We start from the raw sequence: 26,272 nt of genomic DNA, 5'->3' as shown, positions 1-26,272 counted from the left end.
CACCACTCATTACTGTTTTCCAACTGGACATTGAGCCTGATCTTTCTCCTCCTCCAGGAGAAAAATAATCAATCCGTGAAACAAAAACCATTCTGTTCCTCCTGAGGTCAGGATACTCCTTGCCCTCCCTCAAGGGATGTTGTAGTGGTTTGAGCCACGTGGTTGCCAATCTAAGTCCATCTGAGCCACTTCAATCTTAGCAGCTTTATCCACTTGCAGGTTGTTCCAGTGTTCCTCAGTGGCCCGACTCTTGGGTACATGAGCATCTACGTGGCATACCTTCACCACCAGGTTCTGCACCCGAGCAGCGATATCTTGCCACAATGCAGCAGCCCAAATGGGTTTACTTCTGCGTTGCCAGTTGCTCTGCTTCCATTGCTGCAACCACCCCCACAGGGCATTTGCCACCATCCATGAGTCAGTATAGAGATAAAGTACTGGCCATTTTTCTCGTTACCTTCCTTACCTTCTACTTCGTGACCGTCGGCCCCATTGTCCCAGCATCGGAGCAACCAGGTGGCAATGTGCTCCCCTGGAAGATGGGTGAAATCTTTTCGCATATTCCGCAGCTTGGTTGAGGTCTGAGGTCGAGAAGTCACCTCTTCTTCTTCTTCCTCTTCCTCTGATCCACGTAGTAGTAACTCTTGTTCAGATGCTGTTCCGTGTAGTAATAACATTGGGTCTTCATCTTTCTTCGCTTCGCGGGTTGCTCTTTGTGCCTCTCATTTGCTTTTGCTTACAGAGGCAACAGACATTGTCACAAACTGGCCATTTGGTTTAGCTGCAGTGTTTGTCACTGTGGTTGGAGTGACTGCAGTGTCTGCCACTAGGATTGGAGTTGCTGCAGTGTCTGTTGCCGGGATTGGTGCAGCTGTTGTGCTTGGGAGTTGAGTAGCACCAACAGCTGCATTGTCTGTTGCTGTCAGGGTTTGAGTAGCTACTGTGCTTGGCACTGGGGTTGGTGTAGCTGCAGTGCTTGGACTAGCCACGTTGACTGTTGCTGTTGGGGTTTGAGTAGCTACTGTGCTTGTCACTGGGGTTGGTGTAGCTCTGGTGCTTGGGGTAGCCACATTGTCTGTTGCTGTCGGGGTTTGAGTAGCTACTGTGCTTGTCACTGGGGTTGGTGTAGCTGCGGTGCTTGGAGTAGCCGCATTGTTTGTTGCTGTCGGGGTTTGAGTAGCTACTGTGCTTGTCACTGGGGTTGGTGTAGCTGCGGTGCTTGGAGTAGCCGCATTGTTTTTTGCTGTCCGGGTTTGAGTAGCTACTGTGCTTGTCACTGGGGTTGGTGTAGCTGCTATACTTGGAGTAGCTGCGTTGTCTGTTGTGGTCAGGGTTTGAGTAGTTGCTGTGCTTGTAGTTGGTATAGCTGCGTTGTCTGTTGCTTTGCCATCAGATCCAGAGACATTTTTTTCCCTTTGAAGGTGCTGGATAGTGTTGAGCAGGGCTCTGTAGGCGTAGGCCAAGCCCCAGCACGTTGCCATGATTTGTCCCTCTCTGGTATAACCAGGACGACAGCCACCTCGTTTAAGTGTTTTACTAGTTTTTCTGGATGTTGCACTTGTTCAGTGGTGAAGTTCCAAAGCACTGGAGGGGCCCACTGGCCTAGATACTTGCCCATGCTGTCCCACACACCCTGCCACTCATGACTGTCCAGCCTCAGGGAAAATCTCTTGGTGGTCCTCCTATACCATCGTCTAACCCTAGACCAGATTTGAACCCGATACTGCTTAACTTTCGAGATCAGATGAAATAGGGTGTTCCCAGGGCGGGATGGCTGTGGGTAAAACACACTCCGTATGTTTGCCAACATGCTGATCCCCAGCACAATCAGCAGGCAGGTTTCAAGGGTATTCAAAGGCCATCTGAAACCTTCAGAACTCTCAACTGCTGTTGCAAATAGGCTGGTGGGGGAACGGGGGGTGAAAGGGAATGTCTCCTTCGTAATTTGACCCCCCGAGGAGAAAAAAAAGGATATGCAATTGCTAAAATATTTCATTATATACCTCCCGAAGTATAGAGGTGATGGCCACACTGGAAGCACAAACCGGACCAGTTTCATGATCAATGAGTCTATTGTATTACAAGTCATTACCATGAAGTACAGTGAAACAAGAACCTTAGCCCAGGCCCCCCAGCTGATAAATGCTAAAACAGCAAATAGTGGCTGTAGGTAAGGTACAACATGCTGAAACTCTGAGATCAAGAGCAACAAGTCTGGGAGCCAAATAATCACCACTGTGACAAGTAGTAACAATGAATGCTTATCACAAATATGATTAGACACACTCTGGTCAGATCTGTCGTTATCTTGACCCTTCGTGCCCCACGTTGGGTGCCACAAAGAACTGTCATGGTTTGAGCCCAGCTGGTAACTCAGAACCACACAGCTCACTCCCCCCATTCTTCCTCCCCCCGCTCCCAGAGGGATGGGGAGGAGAATCAAAAGAATGTAGCTCCCATGAGTTGAGATAAGAGCAGTCCCGTAACTAAGGTATAGTACAAAACCACTACTGCTACCACCGATGATAATAACGATAAGGGAAATAACAAGGGGAGAGGATACAATTGCTCACCACCCGCTGATCGATACCCAGCCTGACCCGAGCAGTGATCTGGGCCTTCCGGGTAACTCCCCCCGGTTTATATATTGGGCATGATGTGCTGTGGTATGGAATACCCCTTTGGCTGGTTTGGGTCAGGTGTCCTGTCTCTCTTTCCTCCCGGCTTCCCCTCCTCCCTGGCAAAGCATGAGACTGAGAAAGTCCTCGGTCGGAGTGAACATTACTTAGCAACAACTGAAAACATCGGTGTTACCAGCGTTGTTCCCAGGCTTGAAAGTTAAAAAGCACAGCACTGCACCAGCTACTAAGAAGGAGAAAAATGACTGCTGTAGCTGAACCCACAACAGATGTGAAGACAGAACTGGAGCTCTGCAACTTGTCTTGCTCCAGGCTTTCTCATAAGCTTTTCCCAAAATGAATGGCCAGATTCTTCCTGATAGATTGATAGGTTGTTGATATCACAAGATCACTCTAGCTGAGCTCACTGTATGTGCAAGGAGCTGGTCTGTTGGAATTGCTTGTATGGGATGAACTTTGCTTTCTGTTCACTTGTTGGGAAGGAGAACAGTTTGATGGATAAGCCAAGCCAGGAAGGTCAAAATGAACACAAATCACCTTTAAGATAGTTGGTAGAGTTGGTTCCTTTGCCTGATGGTGTCATCGCACTGTTGACCCCTTGACTTTCAAGGGCAACATCAAATGTCTAAAATGTTGTTTGGTAGTGTCTGAGGCTCCTGCCTCACTCAGTGGATGCTCTGACCATGAGAGATGTCAGTCTAGTGATTGGAGTTCATAGCAGAAATGAGGCGAAATGGAGTCGCACCTTTTCTTGACAATGTATTGGTTCAGCAGGTCACGGCAATTGGGTAGGATTCTCACCAAGGAGACCTCCTTGCCTCTCATCCCTTCTCCCAAAAAGTGCATCGTTTGGGGACTAGAAAATAAAACTCATTCTAGAGCTTAGTCCTCTAATTGTGAGACTAACATAAGGCTTCCCCTTCCTAGTTCTCCTTTATATAGCATGAATTTTGCAGCTTTGCTGCTCACTCACTGGCTTCACAGAGGGGGATAGAGTGTATGCACGCACAAAAATCAACACTACTTGGCTTGTGCTGCTTTTTTTTGAGGTGGGCTTAATCCTCCCTCGGGCTGGGGGATGCCTACAACAGCTGCTCTGTGTTGCCATTACATAGTGATGCTCAGAGCATCTTTTCTAAGAGCCTTCTAATACTCTGCATTCCTGATTGTCTCTGTCTCTAAGGTATATATTGATATTAACTACATTTGACTTCTGATTAGTTTCCAAAAGTTCATTGGTTTATAGAAAGCAATTCTTTTATCATTTGAGAAATTGTAGCTACATTTCTTCTTTGCATCCCACAGGGAAGCAATATTCTTCAGTAAATTTCTGCTCCACTCATAATCTACTAAAAACGAACATCTAGACACATAATTATACTTCAAACACACACACTCTCTTATTCAGCCTTAAAAGTGCTAATTGTTATTAAGATAGCTTAGAAGTTACTGTATTCTTTTTGCCAGCAAACCAAATCCTTGTAAAAATTTTTAAATTAAGATAAAGTACTACAGAAGAAATTCCTGAGAAGCATGTGTATCAAACATGTCTGTGAAATGTTCCACCTTAATGCAGATAGGTTATATTTAAAGTGGTACTAATAACCCCTATCCACTCTGGTCGATAGCTTCTTTTTTCACTTCTGTTTTGAAGTCCACCATCTGTCTTGACTGATTACAGCTCTCAGAATATCGGGTGATCACCTTCCACTTAGCCAGGGGGAAAACAGGATGTTATCTGTATTTTTATTTGTATTCACTCTCCGAGCAAGCCATTCTTAGAAGATTCTTCTCATTGCTGAAGTGGCTTCTACTGTTTCATGAAATTGCCATGCAGAGGCTACACAAGACAACTTTGAAAGTGCAGCTCATGTTGGCCTCTGCCAGTGACACATCATTTTGTGGCATTGACCATTTACCTATTTGGGTTTCGTTTAGCAGCTGTACATATGTTTGTGTAAACTGTACCAGGCAAACAGTTGCAATTCCTGTTTTCACACTAGATGCTTCAGAGTAGATTTACTTTCTCCTGGGATGAGCTGAGGTGCAAAATACTAAGTTACTAAAGTGACTAATGCAATGTTGTCAGAAGAGAATTATACACAGTGACAAACCAGCGTACCTGCAGGGGACTCATCTGTCAAGGAATTCATTTCTCATTTCTAACCATGACGTGAATAACAGTAAACCATTGTGATTGCTCAGGTCCAGTGCCGAAGATGGGGCTAGTCTCTTGCTTCTGAAATATTGATGCAAAATAGTACATGTTTTGTTACACATTTTATGCTCGTTTTAAAAAGTATGATCTCCTGTGTGGCTTCTCTGTCCATTTCTTCACTTTGCTACATTACCCCACCACATGAGTTCCTGACCTCTATGCAGAAAAATTGAAATAGGTCTCATGTTTAATTTTGACTGGGGTTTGGAAAAGAAGCTGTGCCTCGGAAAAGAAGCTGTGCCTCAGCCCTTAGTGGTATGCAGTTCCCTACTCTCTAGGGCACAGCAGGAAAGTATGAACAAATAGTATATTGACATAACAGTGACAGAATTTGTGATCATATTGTGCACCTTCACTCATGTGTGAGGTCCCTTTCTTTCTCTGTCTCTTGGGGAGACCTGCCTGTAGGGCTGGGAGCCAGGGCTCCTCTGTTCTGCTTTGAGCTCTGCTCTTCAACATGCACCAACTCACATGAGCAGTTTCTGTCCACTTCTATATACTATGATAACAGTAATAATACTTGTACAGCACAGTATGTGTATCTTTTGCATCCAAATACCTGTTGTGTCTTTGTCCTCTGTGCGGGCTGCATATGACATCCAGGATGTGATGTCCATATTCTGGTTATGTTGAGCAGCTCAAGCTTCCAGGAGATGTCTGCTTTCATTTGTTTTGAACAGTCACAGTTGCAGATTGTCAGAAATAGTGATGATCGACCTCTTCGGCAATGAAATTTTAGATGTCTTTTGCCAGGCACCTGTATTGCAAAATCTGAGTCATGCTCAATGTTAGAAAGAAGTATTACACCCAGTGAAAAACCAGCCTAGGACAACATTCCCAGCAATGTTATGTATGAAGCGAGCTGGGACAAATCAGAGTGCTCGTGTCTTCCAAACACCTAGTTTGATGCTGTAACTGTTGTCCCCTGGTTCTTCCCCAGCCAGGAAAGGTATAATGAAGCCAAGTTACTTGCCTTGCAATCCACGGAGGAGTGAGGCAAGGGGAACACGCCTAGTGACTTCAGTGGGCTTTAGATTAGGCTCCTATATTTCTTAGGACATTACATAGGTGAAATACAATAGCATTATTTTTAACCTCTGAGATAATCCCCACGAGCTACAGTTTGCTCATTCTTTTCCCACACTTCTCGACAATTCTTGACAAAATGCTGCCTGAAAATGAAAACCTGTTATTTATTATGCTGACAACTTGGCTAGGCTGGGTGCAGAGGCAGCACCATGTTCAGGTCTGCATCTGCAGTGAGATAAATCCTTGGAGCAGCACAGAGGGAAGGAGTCTCATAACTCCATTAAACAATTACAGCCGATAACTCTTTACTAACCCTTCTTAAAATTTACCCCAAAGGGGTTATATACAAGTAGTGATTAAAACTGACCTAAATCATAATTTAATTAAAAGAAATTAAAATGCAGACTGAAAATGCGCAGTTACCTCAGGCCACCACCCTTAATGATTCATTTTAATGCGTTTGTAGTTCTGCAGTAATGGTCTTTGTGTGTATGTGCTTCATGTTTTATGTGTGATATCATTTTGCCACTGGAATAGTCTGAAAATGGTTTCAGGCTGTATGATCTTGAGTGTATATCTGGATATACGTGTGCTTTCTTCTCACATTTTAGGAGTTTCACTGAAGTCAGCATATCTGCTCATGTGTGCAGAATGTAACAGCTGTAAGATCAAGGCCTATATTTTTAATTTTCTCATTAATTAGTTTCCTTGTTATCATAGAAGGACCTTCATATCATTAGTATGATTACCATGGCAATATTTTTGTGCTATAAAAAAAGATAATTCAAAACTGGCATCCTTTATCTGCCAGATCTCGGCTTGTATTTGTATTTGCATAGAAGTGTGGCTCAGCTTGAAGAGAGATTCACAGGCCAGGCTGCAGGATTGATGCTCAGTAACTGGCCACCCGGAGAACCAGAGGATGCACCCAGACTCACATGGCGAGAACAGGGTTGTAACAGGTTCAAGCCGGGTGCTCGGGGGTGTGGTACGTACACAAATAGGTGAGAGTGGCAAACCAGATGTGAGCTTGAGGTGTTGGGTCTCTGTCCCTCTTATTTCTACTCCAAGAAGGAGGAGGTTGTTTGAAGGAACCTTACTCTGACTGTTGACACGCTATCGATGATATAAGTACAACTTTCTTGGTAGTAAAAACAATTTTATTAGTAATAACATCTATGCTGAAGGGCTAGAAGTAGACTGGTTTGTACTGGTTGTGCAGAATTTCTTCCTTTAACTAAAAATACCTTATCTGCAATTCTGTTTTCTTCAGGAAAATGTCTTTTTGCACCAGTTTTTGAGACATTGACTTTCATCTCAGCTTCCAGTACATCACTGACTGCTTTTAGAGAAAGGTATTGCTGAAGAGTAGGTGTATGAGCGAACCTGGCACTTACTCAGCTCTGGAATGGGAAGAGCCAAGAGGCCAGCAGGCTATTAATATTTTTGACTTGCCATGTTTGTCGCAAGAACAGGGAGAGGTGTAAAAAGCCTCATGCCTCCAGGCTTTCGCAGGGAAAATGGGAAGAATACTAAAGCCTGCTCTGGTGCTGCTGCTGAGAGTTTGTCCTCTGGACTTTCATAGGGATCTTGTCCTCTCCCATCTGACTGCCAGCGTATTATTTATCATTTCGTCTGCTTTGTTTGGGGCTGCTACTGCAGCTGGCATATCACTGTGCATGCTAAATACCTCTCCTTAACATAAAGTGGGCAGGCACTCACAGAGTATCCGGTTTCCTAGTTTAGTTAGAAGTGCGGCTTGCTCTGCCAGCTTGATGAGTGTGCTGATTGATCACTGCTTAGCCTGTATATATCATTTGGGGGGCGAATTTTCTTCCTGATCACAAAGAAAAAGGCCAAGAGGACAGAGCAAGCACGTATCAGGCAGTAGTTGCCTTGGCAAGGGAAAGCAAAATATATGGCCAGAAGTAGGTATTTTAGTGTCTGATGTGCTTATTTTGTTTGTACGGTGCTACTGTAATTCTCAAACTCCTGTTTTTTCAACTGACTGCCATGCCAGGGAAAAGAAACAGATGTTCCTATTCGTCTTTTGATGTGGCTCAAAATCATTTACATTTGCTGGCCTAAAATGACACGAAATACCGTTTGCCACGTTTTCTATCTCCTTTGGAGTGAATGACAGATTGCTGTTCAATTACTAGTATAATAGAAGCGCAGATACTGTGAGGACGGCTTTCACCTAAAGGAAATGCAATCGCCAATTGCTGCAGTAGTGGAAGGAGAAGGATGGCAAATACTGTAGAAGTCATCCACTGGAAAAGACATTTTTATGATAAATAATGTCATGGGAAAGACTCGAGGGAAATGCACTGGGTCTGGCTTTTCTGCCTGGAGAAAGGGAGAGCTGGGGTGAATAAAAATATGGTGAAAAATTGGCTTGCTACTTTTGTAAAATATATTCCCAGCTCTTTGCCATGAGCATGTGCTGCTTAAAGCCTTTCCATTTGCTCTGCACCCAGCTCCGATGGAGAGCAATAATTACAGACAGACTCTTCATCAGTAGAAGACACTCAGTGAGAGGCTCATTAGAAAGGTTTTTAAAAAATGGAAAAAACTGTTTGTCAGAGGCTTTGGGATTAGTCACGTCTCCACCCTATAGTTTGCTTTCTTATCGGTGTATTCATACACCGCTTCCTCCCTTTCTCCTGAGATGAAGAGATTCTCCGGGCCAAGCAGAACTTAACCCTTCCTTCTGCTAGCCATTCACTTGAGGATCACCTGTCCACTCTTAATTTTTTAGCATTTCCTTTCCTCTAATTCTGTTAGGGTGCCTTGACAGGCACAACACATACTTTCAGTATGCTGATCAAGATTAATTTTCATGTCACGATCCAGTCAGTCTGTTGGACTGGGTCAGAGTACAAGAGGTGAAGCTTCTGCTTAAAGTCTTTTATATTTCTCTTTCTAAAGGAATGAAATGAAGTGTTAGGTAGAAAACATGTTGAGAATCCAATATATTGCTGTAATTAGCCTTCTATGTTACCAGTTTTAAACAGTGAATCTCCAGCGAAATAATAGACCTAGGGTTGGCAAAGCGTACTGATGAATATGTGCTTTTTCTGATAATCTGATGAATCAGATGATCATTTCTCTTTGAATAAGTGACTTTAACAAGAGATGTCGTCCCTTAGCAATAAACATGAATGAACCTTTGAAATACCTAGTTTTAGCCAAATAACTCATGGTTATAGTCATCCTTGTTGTAATGGATGTAGAAACAAGTATCATCTGGAAATGTAGTTTTATGTTGTGAAGGCAGTAAGGTAATTGCTGAAATGATTTTCAGTGATACATCGGTAGTTACCATTTATGCCTGGCCTGTTTTTTCTGAATGTAAAATCTGTGCAGAGTGGAACATGTTGCACTTGGCCATAATTAAATCCTTTCAGCTTTGGCACCGCTTGTTGCGCAGTGGTGCAGTATTCTCTTTGGATCTGACCTAATGGTGAGGATTTATCAAGTGTCACTGTGCTGTTGTGTTGTGGAATTGTCTTGAACGTAATGTTCCTTCCTGCAGCTCCTGGGCTAGGTGACTTTATCCCTTTGAAACACACATCCTGGTGATGCAAAGGCTATTTTTCCGTATTTATTAATGGCTTGCTGCAAAGCTTGCGAAGTCTCAAGTCTGTGTTTTAAAAGAAAAGGGGAGGGGGAGAGAGAAGTTTGACTTCTAGCACAGCTAACTTTGTTTTGTGTGCAGTCCTCCTGTCGTGTGGACAGGCAGAACGCTGAGTTTGAAAATAATGCTTTTGGATTTCAAGCAGGGGAAGAAAAAACTCAGCTGGTTTTATCAAGCCGTTTTGGTCATCCATGTAATGCAATTTTTTACAGGTTAGAGCTCACTAATGTGTGAAGAAATCACTATAGCGAGGCATCCATTAAGGCTGGTTAAAATCGGTACAAAGAGTTACCAACAGGCAGGAGGCTCAAGTCCCCGCTGATGGCTATCAGCCGCCCCCTGCCCACCTCTCACCTCTCAGGCGGGCTGTCAAACTCCTGCTCTATCTCCTCTCCTCCTGAGAGCAGCTCTGTGCAGGGTCAGCCTGGAAATACTTCTCCACTAGTCCCATCTGCTGGATGCCAGGATGTATTGCCTGCTGGAAAGAGGGAGAGCATCGTATCTCAGCCTCTAAGTAGGAGCTGAATGCAGCGTGCCACCAGACGTACATTTGCTTCTGAAAAACACATGCTTTCTCAGTTTTCCTTCAATCCACATAATTTCATTTGGGCTACTGCTGTTCTCTTCAACAGACTCCGTGTTTTAAGTAAAAGCAATGTGGTCACGCAAGGAACTTCAACCGTGTTGCTTTAGAGAAGCTGTAATCAGAAAAACCCAGGAGCCAGAAAAGATCACAGCAAAAATATGTGTATCATTACCAAGCCATTTACAGGCCTGGGAATGAATTTCCTTTCTCCCAGTATATATGCTCAGCAGTCAGTTTTTCAAATGCCTCATTAAGGCTGGTACTCAGCTGTTCTCACCATCTACCTTGCCACGCTGGAGAAGAGGGAGTTTAGCCACCGCATCTGATCCAGCATGCTGCACTGCAGCCTCTAATATGATTATGAAGCTAAAAGAGCCTTCTGCATCATTGAAAATACAAACTTCCTAATACATTTCTAATCAGGCCAAGGAAAGGTTAAGAGAGCTTGATCTCATGTCCATAGATGTTCCCCGGGGTGTTACCTTTCTCAGTGGCAATTCGCTGTTTGGTACCCGCCTTCCAAAAGGGAGCTGGAGGGAAGAAAATGGGTAATGAATGTGAATGCAAAGTAGTGGAGAAAATTGAGAATGAATGTGAATGTAAAAAAGGGGGAAATGCATTCAATCCTAGCAATCTTACTTTGGTTTATTTTGTGATACTCTTTGCAGTTGTTCATGATGGATTTTTATACTTCATGCTAAGTGTCATTGTGTTTTTTGCTTTAAAATTAAACTCAGGCAATTCTTCCCCTCTGATTCTTGCCTTCCGTTGCCATTAAAGTAGGTTCCAGAAGTCAGAAATAGCCACTTCCAGGATCTGGTGGAAGTGTTTCTTGAGGAAAATAACCTAGAAAAAAAAATCTATAAAATGCATAACTAAGGTCAAGCAACAATTTCATCTATTGCAGACAGTTTAGGGAAACATACCTTTATTTGACATACAGATATTTCCAGTGTGCCTATTGAGATATAATCTTTAATCTAACTCCCCTTCCTCACCTCGAGATGCGAAAATGTGACTGTCTTAAATGTAACTGGTTATGTTTGCAGGTTTTATCATTTTACCTTTATATCTCTCCCCTTTTATCGCGGCACCTTGCTATAAATTAGCAGTTTGTGCTGAATTGGTTACAATTAATATTGCCGCTGCTGTGACCAATAAAAAGATATCGTAAATAATTTTTATGTATTTTCCTCTGTAGGTGGTAACAGCACAGAGGAGAAGCAAAACACCGAAGAAATGGAGGCCCAGAGCGGAGAAGCAGGTTTGTGCCAGGTTCCTTAAAGGACTTTCTTAGTTTTTATCCACCTTGGTGAACAATAACCTTAGTCAATGCTATTGAAGGAGAATGTTTGTACATTTTCACCAGATTAGCTCAGGTCTTGAGCAATTCTCCCATTAGAGACCAAACTCCATTCATTATGAATGAATGTATTGCAATGCAGGAATGCAGACTTCTCTCTTTAGTTTACCAGCTCTACATTCTCCCTTTAAGGTGGACTTACCTCTAGCTAATCCTCTAACTAGAAAGAAATAATTTTCCTTCTGTCTACAACAGAGTAGCCCTCTGCAGAGAATAGAAATGAGGGAAAAGGAAATTTGGAGGAGGAGGAAGCAGGCTTCAGGTGAAGACTGCACTTCTGGAGATTTTACAGGGTATTTTCAAATTTTAATAAATTGTCTACACAAATCTCAGGGGTTATGAAGATTTAAATCCATACAGAAAGATATTTCATATACAGCGAAGGAATGTCAGAGTTCATGAGCAGTGGGTTTTGCAGGTGGCATGCATATGAATTATAGTCAGTTCAGTATTTTAAAATACAATGTCGCTCTGTGTTCACAATAGGTTTTCTATTCTTTTTTTTTTTCTGTTTATGGTTGTATTTTTCATCCTACCCAACTCTTTTCAATGCAAGACAACTGGAATGAATCAGTTATCAAAAGAGCTGATGTGACAATCAAAATGTCTAAATCCCCGTATTTCTTAAGGATTTCTTTTAGTGTAGTATTACACATAACACAATGCTTTTCTTGTTTGCTTGGGGGTTTTCTCATTGTGGTGCAGGACATTGCCTACACATACTTAATCCAGAGAGCATCAAACTGTTTCCTTCAGACCTTTTATTACATTGTTTTTTTAATCAGAATAGAAAATTGATTTTGATACGTGGAAGATTGAGCTGAAGAAGGCCAGCCAGTAAATGCAGCAGAAAAATTTAGAAGGCCTAGATTCTTGACTTGTCTGGTTTGCTTACTGCATTGTGGCTGTTTCCAGAGGAGGAATTCATTTGATGAGGGTCCTATTTGTCCTATATATGAGGCACTGTGTTTGTGGAAGTGCAGCATTTCTCCCTGCACTCCACAGGTCAGTCTTCTGCAACTAGGTGTTAACAGCTGATGCTGTCCACTGGTGCTTGAAGTCCTTCATGTCCTCATTATCACCTCTTCTTTATGTCCTCAGGCAGGGCAGGCAATGGGAGGTGAAGCCATAGGCACATAGTAATACAGAATAAAAAAGATTCCCATGGGCTTCAGCAAACTTTGCACCTAAGCTCTTTATCCTCCCCAAGATAAGCACACAGCGGTATTTTTTAAGTGCTGGAGGACAACCACGTTTCCTTTGCTAGGTTTTTCATTTTTATGTTAGCCATATTTAAACAGGCAGAGGGGACCAGGGAAAAGGGAGGAATGAGTTGCTCTGTCTGAATCTAGGCTCTGTTTTGAATCTCTGACTAGGCAGGGACATGTCTTTGACCAAGTAATATTGAGCTTTTAACCATACCAAGTACTCTTGCCTGCTAGCTCACCTGAGAATTAGTACTGCCAGGAGCTCCTAGCTCCAAGTGCAGAGGTTCCTGTTTAACCCAGTTTTACTACTGACTACAGATGCCAAATACAGCCCATTGTGCTTGTCAGCTACAGTCATTTGGATGGGATGTTTATTTCCCTGGTATTTTGATTTGCAAAGCAGTTTGATTGAATGAGATATATTTTGTTTTCCCCTAGAGAATTAAGGAATATATACCTCTCTAAATTACTGCTTTGCTACTGGAGGTGTCTTAAATGCATTGTGTTTTTCCCCAAACCATCATTATGACTTGTTATGTTACAAGCTGTCAGAGCTGGTTTATCAGAGCCACGACGTACATTCTTTTGCTATCTTGTACTGGTAGTCGTGTTTTGTTACCCTCATGAAAAGTGTCAAAGAAAAGATCCAGACATTTTACGTTCCATATCCAGAAAATGTCATACATTAGGAACGCGTTTTAGGTACATGCCTCAAGATAGCATTGTGCCTACACATAAGTCCATGCATCACCTCCTTGGCCACAGGCACGCAGTGTTACAGGAAAAGATTATTTGGCTTAACATTTATCCCTAGTGGTTCACACAGTGGCAAGAACAGGGAGGTATACAATTACCTCGAGTTAGTTGCATTCAGCTAATGAGTTGCTGTTGCTATCTACTCTACTCATTGTGCAGACAAAACGTCATCAGGAACTCTTCGATTGCTGCTTCTGCGCCCTTTCTTGGCAGTAGGAAATGACCTGATTTTCTAAGATATGCAGTTTTATGCCTAAAGCATTTCTAATCACTATGAATGATCGCTGTAAGGAGCAATCCCATCAAATGTTAAACTTCTTATTTGTATTTTCTAAACCAGAAAGCATAACCTTTATCCAAGTGTGACAAATGACAAATGGTATTCTTCTATATTATGAGAAAATGTAGGAATAAAAATAGACACTGTATTCTTACCTACTCCATTACATAAACATTTATATATTCTTCTTATGCAGTAGGAAAAAGCCAGTTATAGTGTATGAAGACTGAAATTTTTCAGCTATTACTGTGTGGTTTTTTTAAAAAGGGCCTCCAGTCTATCATCAGTGAACTTCACAGTTAACACATGGAAAAACAAAATGGCAGGTGGTTCAGAGCTCTTGTTTCAAGCTAGTGAAAAATACTCCACTCTATCAGGACAAAAATTCTGTCAGAATCATCAGAGGCAAGTCTTTTGAAAGGAATTAAAACAAAGACTTATAAAGGGTTTAGAACTATAAGAATTGGCAATGGAAAGCAATAGTAGAAGTTAGAAAATTCTATTAAATTCAGGTCCTAGTTTTATCTATTAACTATAATAGTTTCACCTGCATGTTCTACTGTTACAAAACTCCAAGCTGCAGATTTTCAGGGACTTCCTAAATTTCAGGCCTGATTGATGAAAGCTTCTATTTTCAGGGAATCATTTGCATGTAATCATTTTGATTCCAGTGGGATTCAGGGACATGATTAAAGTTAAGAATGGCTTAATTGTTTTTTTCTCAAAATAGATGGATTAAATGAAGAAAGGAATCTCAAAGCAAATAGCAACACCAGGCTACTTATGAAACTGATAGCTGTTCCTCTCTCTGTGTTATGAGAAATTGAAATATAGACTTGATCTGGCAGTGTTGTAATGTAAGTTTACCCCTGGCTTAGGGAAGACAATCAGACCAGTAATGGCCAGTGAATGCAATGTGAATGGATGGAAGCCCAGTAAATCAAATTCAGGTTTAGTATCTTGCCTCAATAAGGCATAATACTTTTTTTCAGTAAAGTGGTTCATCAGTTTGCTATCTAATGAATAACTTCTCTTTCATTTCCTTGGTTCTTACAGATGAGACGAAACCTTCAGCTGTAGCCAGCCTATCATCATCAGAAGAAATAGAGCTAAGCGAGGATAAAGGTACAGATTGTAAATTGTGTTTCAAAATATCCAGTCCCAAGAGGACATTTCATAAAGCCTTATTTTTCCTTTGTCTGGAAATTCCCAAAATCACAGTTAAACAATACAGAAATAGGTAAATGCTTGAGTTTTCATTTACGAAAGCCTTTCTAATGAAGTACTTGGCACCAGCTGTCGTGCTGGTAGGAGAGATGCTGTGAATTCCTAAGTCCCCTTGTTATAGAGGTAATACTAAAATATCATACATGACGTATCAGAAATGAGCCCAAAGCTTGGGCTCGCTGGGGCAGAAAGTAGCTCCCTATTCAGTGCTCTCCTGATGGGGGAAAAGAAAAACACAATAGCTATAAACACATCAAGAAGAGACAGGAGGAGATGAAGTCATAATTGAGAGGGAGAAAGTAATGTTTATCTTGTGCAGACTGTGCTGGGCACTCAGATCATTTAGTTTGTGATAAATATTTAAAAGTGTCATGAGGCCAAATGACAGGGAGTTTAGAAAACAAGAGAGATGATCTAATTTAAATGTTTCAAGCTGAGGTTTTTCCTGTGGAGTTGTTGGTTTACGGATAGGATCCAGTGCACAGATGTACTGGTTTTGATACTCCTATGATAATCACACTATTAATTGCTTGTGCCGGTCTATGAGTTTTGGCATTTTTGTGGGGATACGTCAGGAAAAAGCCTGGGTGATTTATAAATTGTCCGCTACTGGCAATTCAAAACAGGAGTTATGCTATCTATAATAAATACACTCCATCAGTACAGCCTTCAAGAAAGACTAATAGAAAATTTTAATGCTTTTTACTGAGATAACATAATTATTAACATCCATTAACTTATTTATTTTAAAAGATTTAATGTTTAATTCAGTGTCACTGCTTGACTTTCTTCTCATTTTTCTAGATAAGTGTGACGGGGTGTGAGATCTTGCCCTTTTGTTCCAAAGACACATGCTAGAGAGCCCACATACTTACCTGATAATGAGTTCAAAGCCTTGTGCAGGTTGATTTAAGTGCTCTCTTAACTGATTGATTTATCCTGCAGGGGAAAAAACCCCACAGACCCTTGCTAGAGCACTGGCTTTTGCTTGTGATATCTTCACAGATTAAAGTCGTGGCAAGGTTAGCGGAAGGTAGAAGCAGGGATAGTTTCAGCCCCAGCATAGTTTGTGATTTCCTGCCATTCATTTCTCTTTTTTCACTGACATTTGGCCTGTTTATGTATCCTGTATCTGTAAGTTCTCCCATCAGATGTGTTCTTCCTTTTTCATAACGTGAGGCTTTGGTTTTGGATTTTATCTCTTTTTGCTGTCTGCAGTCTTACTGAAGACCCCAACATTTTGGTATTGCTTTGAGTGCTTGTTCCTGACTACGAAGCCAGTGTCTTCTGATACGCTTTTCGGTGGCCATTTCAATGTGCAACCACTCTGGTTTTTTGACCTATTGTATTAGTTGTCTCTTCTCAGGATAATAGCAATCTTGGTGCTCTAGGTCTCATTTTTTCTATAATATGCTATGAGTATAGTGTTTTCCCCTCTTGAGAGGTTTCAGAAGTGATAGCATCCTGAGAAAACCAAAGGGCAGTTTCTCTTTGATGTCCTACCTCTTCCTAAAAGTAAGACACGAAACATCTGGTAGGGAAAAAGGAACGAGACTCTTCTCCATATATTTTGTTTGTGAAGTTGTACAAGTAGAAGAAAAGGAATGTTGAGGAAAAGAACATGTTTTGGGATTCGTTTGCTAGTTTTCTAAATGTAACCAAGAATTTTGAGTGATGAGGCTACCGCATCCACCAGGCCATGGTTTTAATCTTGATTTCCATTAGTAGATTTTCAACTTTTCAGATTTTAGATTTTGGGTTGTATTAAAAGGAACACTAGTGTTACAAAAAACTTGTTCCCACTTAGGAAATGGCACTTTTACAAAATCCTGGCATTTCTCAAAACACCTGCTGCTCTTGAAATATATTTCAGCCTTCAAATTGTTTGCCCACTGAGTTAACACAGCTAAAACCTGCCAGGTTCTGGAACATACTCATTTCTGTAGTTTATCTTCAACTAAATGAACTGGATGTAAAGCATTTAAAGAAATCATGCTTTTTCCAGTCCTTTCATCTAATTACCCTGAAAGGAGATTTGTGGCAAATAAGTCTAGGCTACATATTCCCAAAATGCATAATTTAAACCACTTGGATTAGGAGGTTTCCAAGCCTACTGTGGAAGTCCAGCAGTCTTTCAAATGTCAGTTCTGGTGAGTGAACCAAAACAAGTATTTTGACTCCAATTAGGGTTGACTAGTAGGTTTTCTGCTTATTTTTCCTCATATTTCCTGGATAAGAATATAGCAAAGGCATTGAAATAGTTATTTATTGCTCTAAAATGTGGTGATATTCAAAACAGAGAACAGGCGTCTCTGCTACCATGAAGTTCTAGTATTTTTGTATTACCTGAGTCGTTTGGATCAGGTTTTTGTAAAGGAAATGGGCAAGAATGGGAACATGAAAGGGGATGTATGTGGTAAGTGCATGGAACAGTGCAAAAACCATATTTTTGAGGGGCTCTGTTTAAAATGAAAACCTACTGTGAGATTACAACTCTCATATTAGTGTGAAAGTGTATCTTTTCTGTTATTCACAATAGAAGAGACATTCTTCACATAAAGAAGTCCACATGGGCCCAGTGTGCAAGTGGCCTTTGAGCACACTGTATTTTTTAGTGCTCTGTCCTCAGGAAAAAAAAAGGAAGCCGAAGAGTCATATTCCAATAATACTGAGATGTTTGCTGTTATGCTGTGGAGGTATCCTGTTATTCCAGTCTATGCCAAGTTTCTCTTTCCACTGTCTGGAAATACTGCAAAGATATGTTCCAATTTTACCCTTGAAAACTTGCATGCATAACTATTAGCTCTTAGGGGGAGAGCTGACATGTCTAGGCAGCACCTTCGCAGTGCTTCATTACTGTGCATATGGAAGTAGATCTTTTCTACACAGCGTATTTCAAGTTAGAGATGCTTCTCTTTATGAAGTGTAAGGGCAGAGCAAAGTGATTAAAGTCATTAAAGTTTATGCAGCAGATAAAACACGTATCAGACAGGCTGCACTCAGTCTAGTACGCCTGTCCATACAAGATTGTGTCGGGACTACAAACCCATTTTAAATGGACCATATTGTATATCACTGTGGATTGGTTTGAACCTGTGGTTATTTTTAATTTTAAAAAAAAAAGTTTCTGTGTGAGAGAGAGAATATTCTGCATCTTTGTCTCACCTGTCCTACCAATTACTATTTAACCTGATTTAATGGTAGGGCTTTCAGGTAAAGAAATGAAAAAGGGAACTGAATTTACTACAGGTGAAGAATGAACTCCCCCTTATGCAATCATGGCAAAGTCTCTCTGCACAATGCGCTGATTTTAATTCATTAGCACTTAATAAGAACTGAATTTTCATTTGAAGGTCAACTAAATTAAATCATATGCTAATTAATTTTAAAAATAAAGTAGTGATTAATTATTTCCAGGTGTTCACCAAAGTCTGGGCTCCTGTGGGAGTCCCATTTAAAGCAAGTCACTATTCCTCTACACTCTCTGAAATAGAATCTGATGCAGTCAGCTGGAGGGCTTCTGTTGTCAGAAACAAGGCATTAGCATATGCCTTGGCTAGGGTTAGCCCTAAAAACTCACTCTGTGCAACACAGAAGTCTCTAAATATCCTGCCTGTAAAACATCCTGGATATGAAATTCCCAGTTAGCCAGCTGCAGTTCTAACTATGGAAAAATCTTCATGTCATAAAACCATAAACGATGGAGAAGGGATAAACTGAAAGATAGAGCATTTCAGATGCAGGGGAGCTATGCAAATCAACATAAATTAGACACTGATAAGTGGGTGAAAAAGATTGACTGAAAGGCCAATATGTTCAAAAAGAGGTGTTTAAAATCAGCTCTTAAGTATATATTAAGACATCTAAATGAATGACCTGATTTTCAGAAGTGCTGAGTGCTCAGCAGCTACCAATGGAATGTTTTTACTTCACCCTTGGGCTATGATTAGACCTGGAAAATTTCAGCCTGAAAAATTTCAATTATAGGTAACTGAAAAAGAAACTTTTTAATGGAAGAGTTTCAACACTCCCCAACCATAGCTGTGGCTCTGTGTGCCAGCTACAGTGATAACATTTTTCTCTCCCTTGGTTAGAAGGATTTCTGTGGAAGCAAATTGGCTAACACAGGCTAAATGGTGTGGTTTGGTTCTTTTTTTTTAAACCAGGCACATAACTATCACCATCCAACCAAGTGCCTGTTCTCCAACACCCTCCATAATGGTCCCAACGAGCTGGACATAATGCAGGTTATTTACTTTTCCTTTCAAGCTGACCTATCTGTAGCCCATAAACTACTCAAGAGGTATTTTTCTGCTCTACCCTTCACCAGTACAGGCAGCTGCAACAGCTAACACTAATCTCCTGAGCTGGTTTATTTAGATACTACTTATTTTTAAATATTAGCTGACCTGGAGCCATCCAGCTGCGCTCCCGTCTGTCCGATGCGAGTGCCTGCTCCTTCCATCTCCCTTCCTCAACCCTTACCTTCAGCTGTGCAGCATCTTCTCCTGGGAAGGGTCTGACTACAGCAGCCAGGGGTTTTTTTCAGCTTTCTCCTATCCCAGAGCCCTGAACAACAGGTCCTGCCCCTTATGGCAGCAGCAGGATGCCCACAGATATCGTACCGGCTGCACCTGAAATTTCTCCTGTGGACAGAAGTTGAGGTTAGAGGAGATGCCCTACTGTCGGCTCAAAGCATGAGCAGGTGGGAGCATTACTTGATGGACCCCACCTGTAGAGATGAACTGCCTGGTCTATTACCTGAACACTTGCAAAAATATCTCTACAGGTTGTTGCACCTAAAAAGGTCTGTTCTACCAGGGCGTATAAACTTTGGCTCCAATAAATCTAATCTGCCATAAAGGCAGATTAAAATGAAATCTTGGTGGATATAAAAATAACATTTTAAAGTCAAAGCTCAAGAATATCTCCCTAACTTCTCATAAATCACCATTTTATAGGACTTCATTTTAACACATTTTCCTCAGTTTATGAGGCAAAAGAATACCCTAATCATGTGGCAGCCTCCGTGCACACCATTACCTGTAATTTTAGATGCCTGCTTGATTTCTTTCACTCTGGAAATATTCCAGTCATTTTTCACAGTATCATGCTTAAAAAATAAAATGCACTGAACCTGTTTCTTTCATAATGACCAGCTTTTTCCCTCTTTAATCTTCTTACAGCTCCCTAAAACATGGTGATTTATCTATGCTGTGTGCAGGACCCAGGTGTGTTGCACATTAGAAACGACTCAGTAAATAAGCCATACAGAGAGAGCTGGGGAAGTGAATTTTAAAAGATCATTAAAACCACTTAACATTCAGATCTTACCATTTCTCCTCTTCCTTAGCATTTGCAAAATTTTGTTTGAGCAGCATTGCTTTATACAGTCAAGAAAAAATATGAATGACATGGAAAAGCACGGGGGTTTGTGCAGTATTTAGACAAAATAGTGTCTGATTATTGGCAGGAAGGATAGGATTGATAGCTTATTGCAAGCTGCATGCTTTTCTTGGAGCTGAGTTGAACACACACTTGTTATGTTGGAACAGTGAATATACTGGGGGATGTTCTGATTGGCTTGAAGTCCAAGTATCTTCTTCACAGGTTGTTAAATATTGGGGCTAATTTCCAGGTGGATTTAACCGTACGACCCCATGAGACAGTTGTTTCAATACAACAGAGGGGTGCAGAGCCAAGCGCTCCTGTTACCATCACTGCAGCCACCAAGTAAAAGCATGCTTGGAGGAACTAAGAGATGGTCAGACTTCACTGAGCACTTCAATGCTTGATGTGCAGTAGATAAAAGTGACCTATCGTTGGTTCATTTATGTCATTAAATGTCATGTTTGGTTCATTCGTGTGTGATCAATGATGACATTAGGAACTGTGCTCCAGTCTAGTGTCAGAAACACTGATTATTTTCAGTCCTGCCTGCAGGAATGTTAACCCTTACAGTCCCAATCTGTGGTTACCCAAGGTAAATAGTGCCCAGCATTGTGTTATCAAAAAATAAGCATACTGTGCTGCAAAATAATATCCTGAGTTGCATTCTGCAGTAAGACTTAAAGATAAGTAGCTGTGTTAGGAGAAGACTAACACCGCTTTACGCCATTTAAAAAGTTAGTTCTCTAGTCAATTAAATGTGAATGAAGGCTTTAGGGATGACCAGAGCTTTTGTAGACCCTAGACTTGTTTAGGACTATGGTACTGGCTTATGCCCAGATCCATACAGCTCTAAAGGCTAAGCGAGCACAGAGAACCAGCTGAGCCTGAGGAATACCACTTCCCTACTGAAAACTTGCACGCAGAAAGTAGTATATCATCAGCATTTGTGAGATTCTCAGAGCTCCTTGCCAATTGAAATGGAGGTGACGTTCTTGCTTTGTATCCAATTTGGGAACAGCTTTTATTGACTGCTGCATTTGGTCTTACACTTTTGCTTGTCTCAGATTTTCTTCATAAATCTGGGTTTATTCCTTTGCTTCAATTTATTCTTGTTAATCCTAAAAGTAAATCTGTCTTTGGACCTTTTGGCTTGAATATTTGATCTAATATTTGCATTTGAAAAGAAGAAATCTTTGACATGGTCTTGACCTTAAAGATTTTGAAACTCAGATTCTGCTTAGTAATGCAGAGACTGATTTCTGCTGCTGGAATAAGAGCAGTCGACTCTTATATCTAGGGAGCAACTTCTGTCAATGTTCTGCTATTTTCAGAAACAAGCTTTATGAAAAATAACTTGTGCAAAATTATCATTGTATATTGTCTGGGATGACTTGGAATTCTGTGCAGTGAAATTGCTTTCTTGAACCCTGGAACAATTAGAAAACTCCTTATGATAAAAATGAAAATTTAACACAAAATTACAATCCCATAAGAATAAACTGTGCAGAGCCAGCTGTGAGAACGTGTGAAGATGTGCCAAATAGCATAGGTGGTCTCTAGCTGTGGTGCCTGACGATGATGCTCAGCACAGCCGTGGGGTTAGGCTGCCAGCTGTACCCAGGGGTGGGAATAACAGTTCCCCACTCGATGTGATCACTGTAGTTTGCCATAAGCTATGCTATGCTCCATGAGAAACAGCAGCATGACAGGGCACATATATCAGCCAAGCACGAGGCTCCTTAAACTCCATTTGTTACTATTGACCAAAAGTGTGTAATTGTTCCTCTGATGCTGAGGATTGATTTTTGCATGAAATTGGAGTCATTCCTCATTCTGGAAGAAAACATGACACCTGTGAACTGAGATTAAAGGCACAGGTCCGGGAGTATGAAGTACTGTTCAATAAGTATAGGGTAGATAGCTCTTAAGGGTCTGATGGGACAGAGCACGTGCATCTGTTCCACCTACAGCAGGTAATACCACACTTTATCATCACTTTTGGCTGTTTGAAGGGCTGTGTACAGTACTTAAGGGCTGCACTATACTTAAGGCAGAGGACTTCTGATTCCAGCTTTGTTGGTACAGAAAAAGATTATATTAATTTAGGGTATGGGGCTACAGGTGGTACAAAACTTGGCTTGTTCGATATCCTGAAAGCTTTGTCAAAACCTTCAACAAAGCCAGAATTTCACTCAGTGGTTTAAAGTTTGCTTGAAAAATTCCCTACAGATTTTTAGTGTCATTCCCATTTATACCAAGAGGTCCTTCTACTCGCTTTTTGATTAAACTTGGAATTTGATGAAATTCTAATTTATTTTTGCTCTGATTTGGGCTGATAGGGTAATCCCTTATAACTCATAGCACAGTGTGGCATCCTAGTGTGAAAGGCCAGCACAGTGGTCCGGCTGATAGGAGTGAGTAACGTTTTAAGTCCACAGGAGGGCGAAAGAAAGTGCAGCAAGGGCAAATTTTAGCAAATTGTACATCAGTGAGATATTCTGCTTTCAAACTTGGATTTATAACTTATTGTCATGCCACAAAAGAGGTAAGAAGCTGTGCAGGTAATTAAATATTTGCCTTGGGGGATTATTTGCAGTTAATTAAAGCCACACACTTTCAGCACATACCTTTTCTACAGATTATTAAATTTGGATCAGATGTTAACAACCCAGCTTTCTCACTTGCCCATCAGAGATTATGCTTGGCAAGTTTCAGGAACCGAGTTTTACAGGGGCATTCTTTGGAATATTGTAAGATTTGCTCTGCTGTATTGTAGAAAGGGACCTTCCAGAAGTAGAGCTGTAACAAGACTGTTAGAGCATAATTGATTATCATGCACCATAGATCTTTTGGCACTGTTACTTCAGTTTTCCGTCCAGCAGCATTTCAGAAAGTGTTTCACTCTGGAATGCAAATCCTGGTTATCTGTTGCTGTTGTTATGACCTCAAGTGTACTTGCCCCTGTAATTTGCAGATATGTCCAGTTAGATCAGACATGTTTCTTAATGAGGTTCGAAGAGCTCTTTATGCAGTGGAAGCTGTGTGTTATGCAGATGAGCAGAGCTGAAACGGATGGCTGTGTTGCTGTGATTTCCTGACTACGATGGAATGATGCGTTTCTCCATCCCCACACAGAAACTAAGGAGTGGCTGTTGTGAGAAACTGTTTGATGCAACAAGATAATGCCCTGTGTTTATGAAGACTGCAGAGAGCATAGTGATCGGACTTACATGCCACTGGTTCAAAATATGCCTTTGGGCAGTTCATTCCAATGGTCTGCTCCCAAAGGAAATGCAGTCTAGGCCACAATAATGACCTTGGGAGTTCTGTTATCAAGTGAAATGAGGCTAGGATTTGCATTAGGACTTATACGATTTAATACTTGTCAAGCTTGTGGAAATCCAACCATGAAAAGCATTGTTCTAAATAAATAAGAAATCACTTTATTTATCAATTTGATGGTTCATGCTGTTTCTCGTAGCTTTGTGCCACTTCATTCATTAGAAATAGAATTTTACGTAGCACTGCCGATTATTCTTACACATCCTTTTTTGCCAGCTCCTTGTTTAAGGTTTGTACTGCAGGCAAAAAACTGCTCAGTAAGTGTATAGGTTCTGAAATCAATTTGAATAATTGAAACCCATGAGTATACTTCTGTAGTATATAGCAGTGTGGATAAACAGATAGAAAATCTGTCAGTGTCTCTAGCATATGAAGCTAACACCTGAGGGCTGCCCGTGTCTGAAGTAACTACCAGACTTTTCCAGCATGAAAACTGCTGCAGGATTTGTTTGTTTGTTTGCTGTTTCCTCAGACTCCCTGAAAGACTCCAAAGGCGCACAGGAGAGTGACCCAGCTCATCCCATGGGGTGTGATCAAGATCAAGCCAAAGGTAAAGTTTTGTATCAAAATTCTTAAAGATAGAGATAACGAACCAGTTGAGAGCCTTAGTTCTTCCAGTTGCAGCATCCAAGGGGTTTCAGCCTGACCTCTACCACATTAAGAAAATACTAGATGGCTACTAGAGGTTGTGCGCCAACCAGTTGTGGTGCAGTAATCTCATGTTGCTGGAAAAGCCGCTTATCTCCAAACATGTGTGTTTAACCATATTGATCCCAGGTTTGTTGCATTGTTATTATTGTCCTCCTTTTTGTTGTTCTAAAAGCCTGTGGGGTGATTCTGTTCTTCTGTTAAAATGACTGTCAAGTGCAAGCGCTTTGCAACAGCTCCTATAAGAAACAGTGTGTCAAGGCTGACAGAAGAAGAAGAAAAGTGATGCAAGGGTCAGTTTTGACCAGACATTTCATACTTAATGCTTGGAGTTTGTTAAGTGATATTTTCACATATAAACTAAGCTCAACATTATTCATTTAATAGAAGAAAAGTGGTATTTGGCTGAGAAATACCATGCTATATATTAGGTTCGTGTCCTGTTTTGAGGAACTTGCTGTTGCCTGCATGCAGCCGTTATGCTGATGTCATTTTCAATTTGTTGTGTTAACAGGACAACAGGATGTTTTAGCAGAGGAGGAGATGAAAACTGGGACAGATTCCCAAAGCTCATGCATGGAAATAGAAGGTACTGCATATGCCTTGAAACCAAAGAGCAAGATTAACAGGCAGAAACAGTAGCTATTGCTTGGCTATTATCAATAGTGTTTAAGTTACCTTTCTTTCTGTATACCTACCAAGTTAAATCTGTGGAGCCAGATCTTATGGTAACTCTAAATTCCACCCTGAGCAGGGGAGTATCTATGACTTCTCAGTGATAAAAGTTGACTTTTTAATGACTGCGATTGTTAAAGAAGTCAACATTGCATTTCTTATTCCTGATGGCAAGCACTTCAGCCTTGTGTGTTCAGAGCACTGACTGCTCTGTCCCCAGTCCAGCAAAACACGTAAGTATGTGTGTGTCTCAGATTGCAACAAGTCCTGGTAAAGGACCATGCTTGGAGTCGGGATATGGGGGTTTTGTGCTAAGTCCCAGAAAGCTCAGCATCCTGAAGGATGAAGGCCTTGCTTTCAACTACAGCCCTTGGATTCCCTGAGACAGCTTTCGCATCTGTACTCTTGGGGAAAAGGATCCTTTTCCACTGCCAGTGCTTTAATGGTAAGCTCTCTAGTCTATATTAATCCTTTTATGTCGTTTTTTTATCAAATTTATTCAGAGCCATTGTTGAACCAAGAAGAAACAACAGAAGTTGAGATGCCTTTGATTCATGGTGCAGAGGAAAAAGAAGAAGGAGGAAAAGAAGAAGGAGGAGGTGAGGCTACTTATAAAATAGATGGAGACAGAGAATGCAGCTGGGCTCGTGTTTTCCTTTTGTATTGTGAGGAAACAAGGAAAGAGACGTAAAGGCATGGGTTGTTTTTTTCCTAAGAAAAATCCTTTTTTGCCTAACCTTGAGTGTTGTTTTGATATATTGGACTTGGATTTACATAGAAAAACGAGTGCAAAAAAGTGCCCACTCAGGTTCTAAAGTGACTTTAAAATAATCTTCTCATTGTTGGTTTTCTGCATTGAAGTGTGTAATGCTGATTAAACAACCAATTTATGTCCATTTAAGTACCCTCTTGATCATGTTCACTGGGAGCTTCGAGAGTATTTGCAATAAATGGGTATGATAATTATTTGCAAGGTCATTGATAGAAATTTAACTAATAATTAACTAAAACTAGTAATTCTAATAAAGCAGTATTGGAGCAGGAACACAGAGTCTTGCTGAAGCAGAAATATTTTTCTGGAAGTTAAGTATTTAAATCCTTAATGCTTCTGCAAAGAAATCTAAAAGTTTCATTTTAAGTGTCAGACAGTTCTGGGAACCCTGCATTCAGGTCACCATTTGTAACAGGCTCCTGGTTACATAAAGAATAGCATATTATGTAAATAATTCGCTAATTGTAAAGTAACTGCAAGTTAATAATTATATGGTCA

At 41.0% G+C, this 26,272-nt stretch overlaps 1 protein-coding gene across 2 annotated transcripts in view; it reads left to right on the top strand.

Annotated features, from left to right (window-relative positions):
- The window catches only part of MACROD2 (mono-ADP ribosylhydrolase 2), an 886,338-nt gene that overhangs the window by 821,088 nt on the left and 38,978 nt on the right, over window positions 1-26,272 (top strand). For both annotated transcript variants that reach the window (XM_030489748.1, XM_030489749.2), the window contains exons 12-16: window positions 11,314-11,376; window positions 14,776-14,844; window positions 24,152-24,229; window positions 24,842-24,916; window positions 25,506-25,601. In XM_030489748.1, coding sequence (XP_030345608.1) covers window positions 11,314-11,376; window positions 14,776-14,844; window positions 24,152-24,229; window positions 24,842-24,916; window positions 25,506-25,601 — 381 coding nt within the window. The remainder of the gene's footprint in view (window positions 1-11,313; window positions 11,377-14,775; window positions 14,845-24,151; window positions 24,230-24,841; window positions 24,917-25,505; window positions 25,602-26,272) is intronic.

This window comes from Strigops habroptila, chromosome 6 (assembly GCF_004027225.2).
Source record: "Strigops habroptila isolate Jane chromosome 6, bStrHab1.2.pri, whole genome shotgun sequence".
Classification (NCBI taxonomy): domain Eukaryota; kingdom Metazoa; phylum Chordata; class Aves; order Psittaciformes; family Psittacidae; genus Strigops; species Strigops habroptila.
Note: the sequence above shows the minus strand (reverse complement) of the source record. Positions and strands in the feature narration are given on the sequence as shown.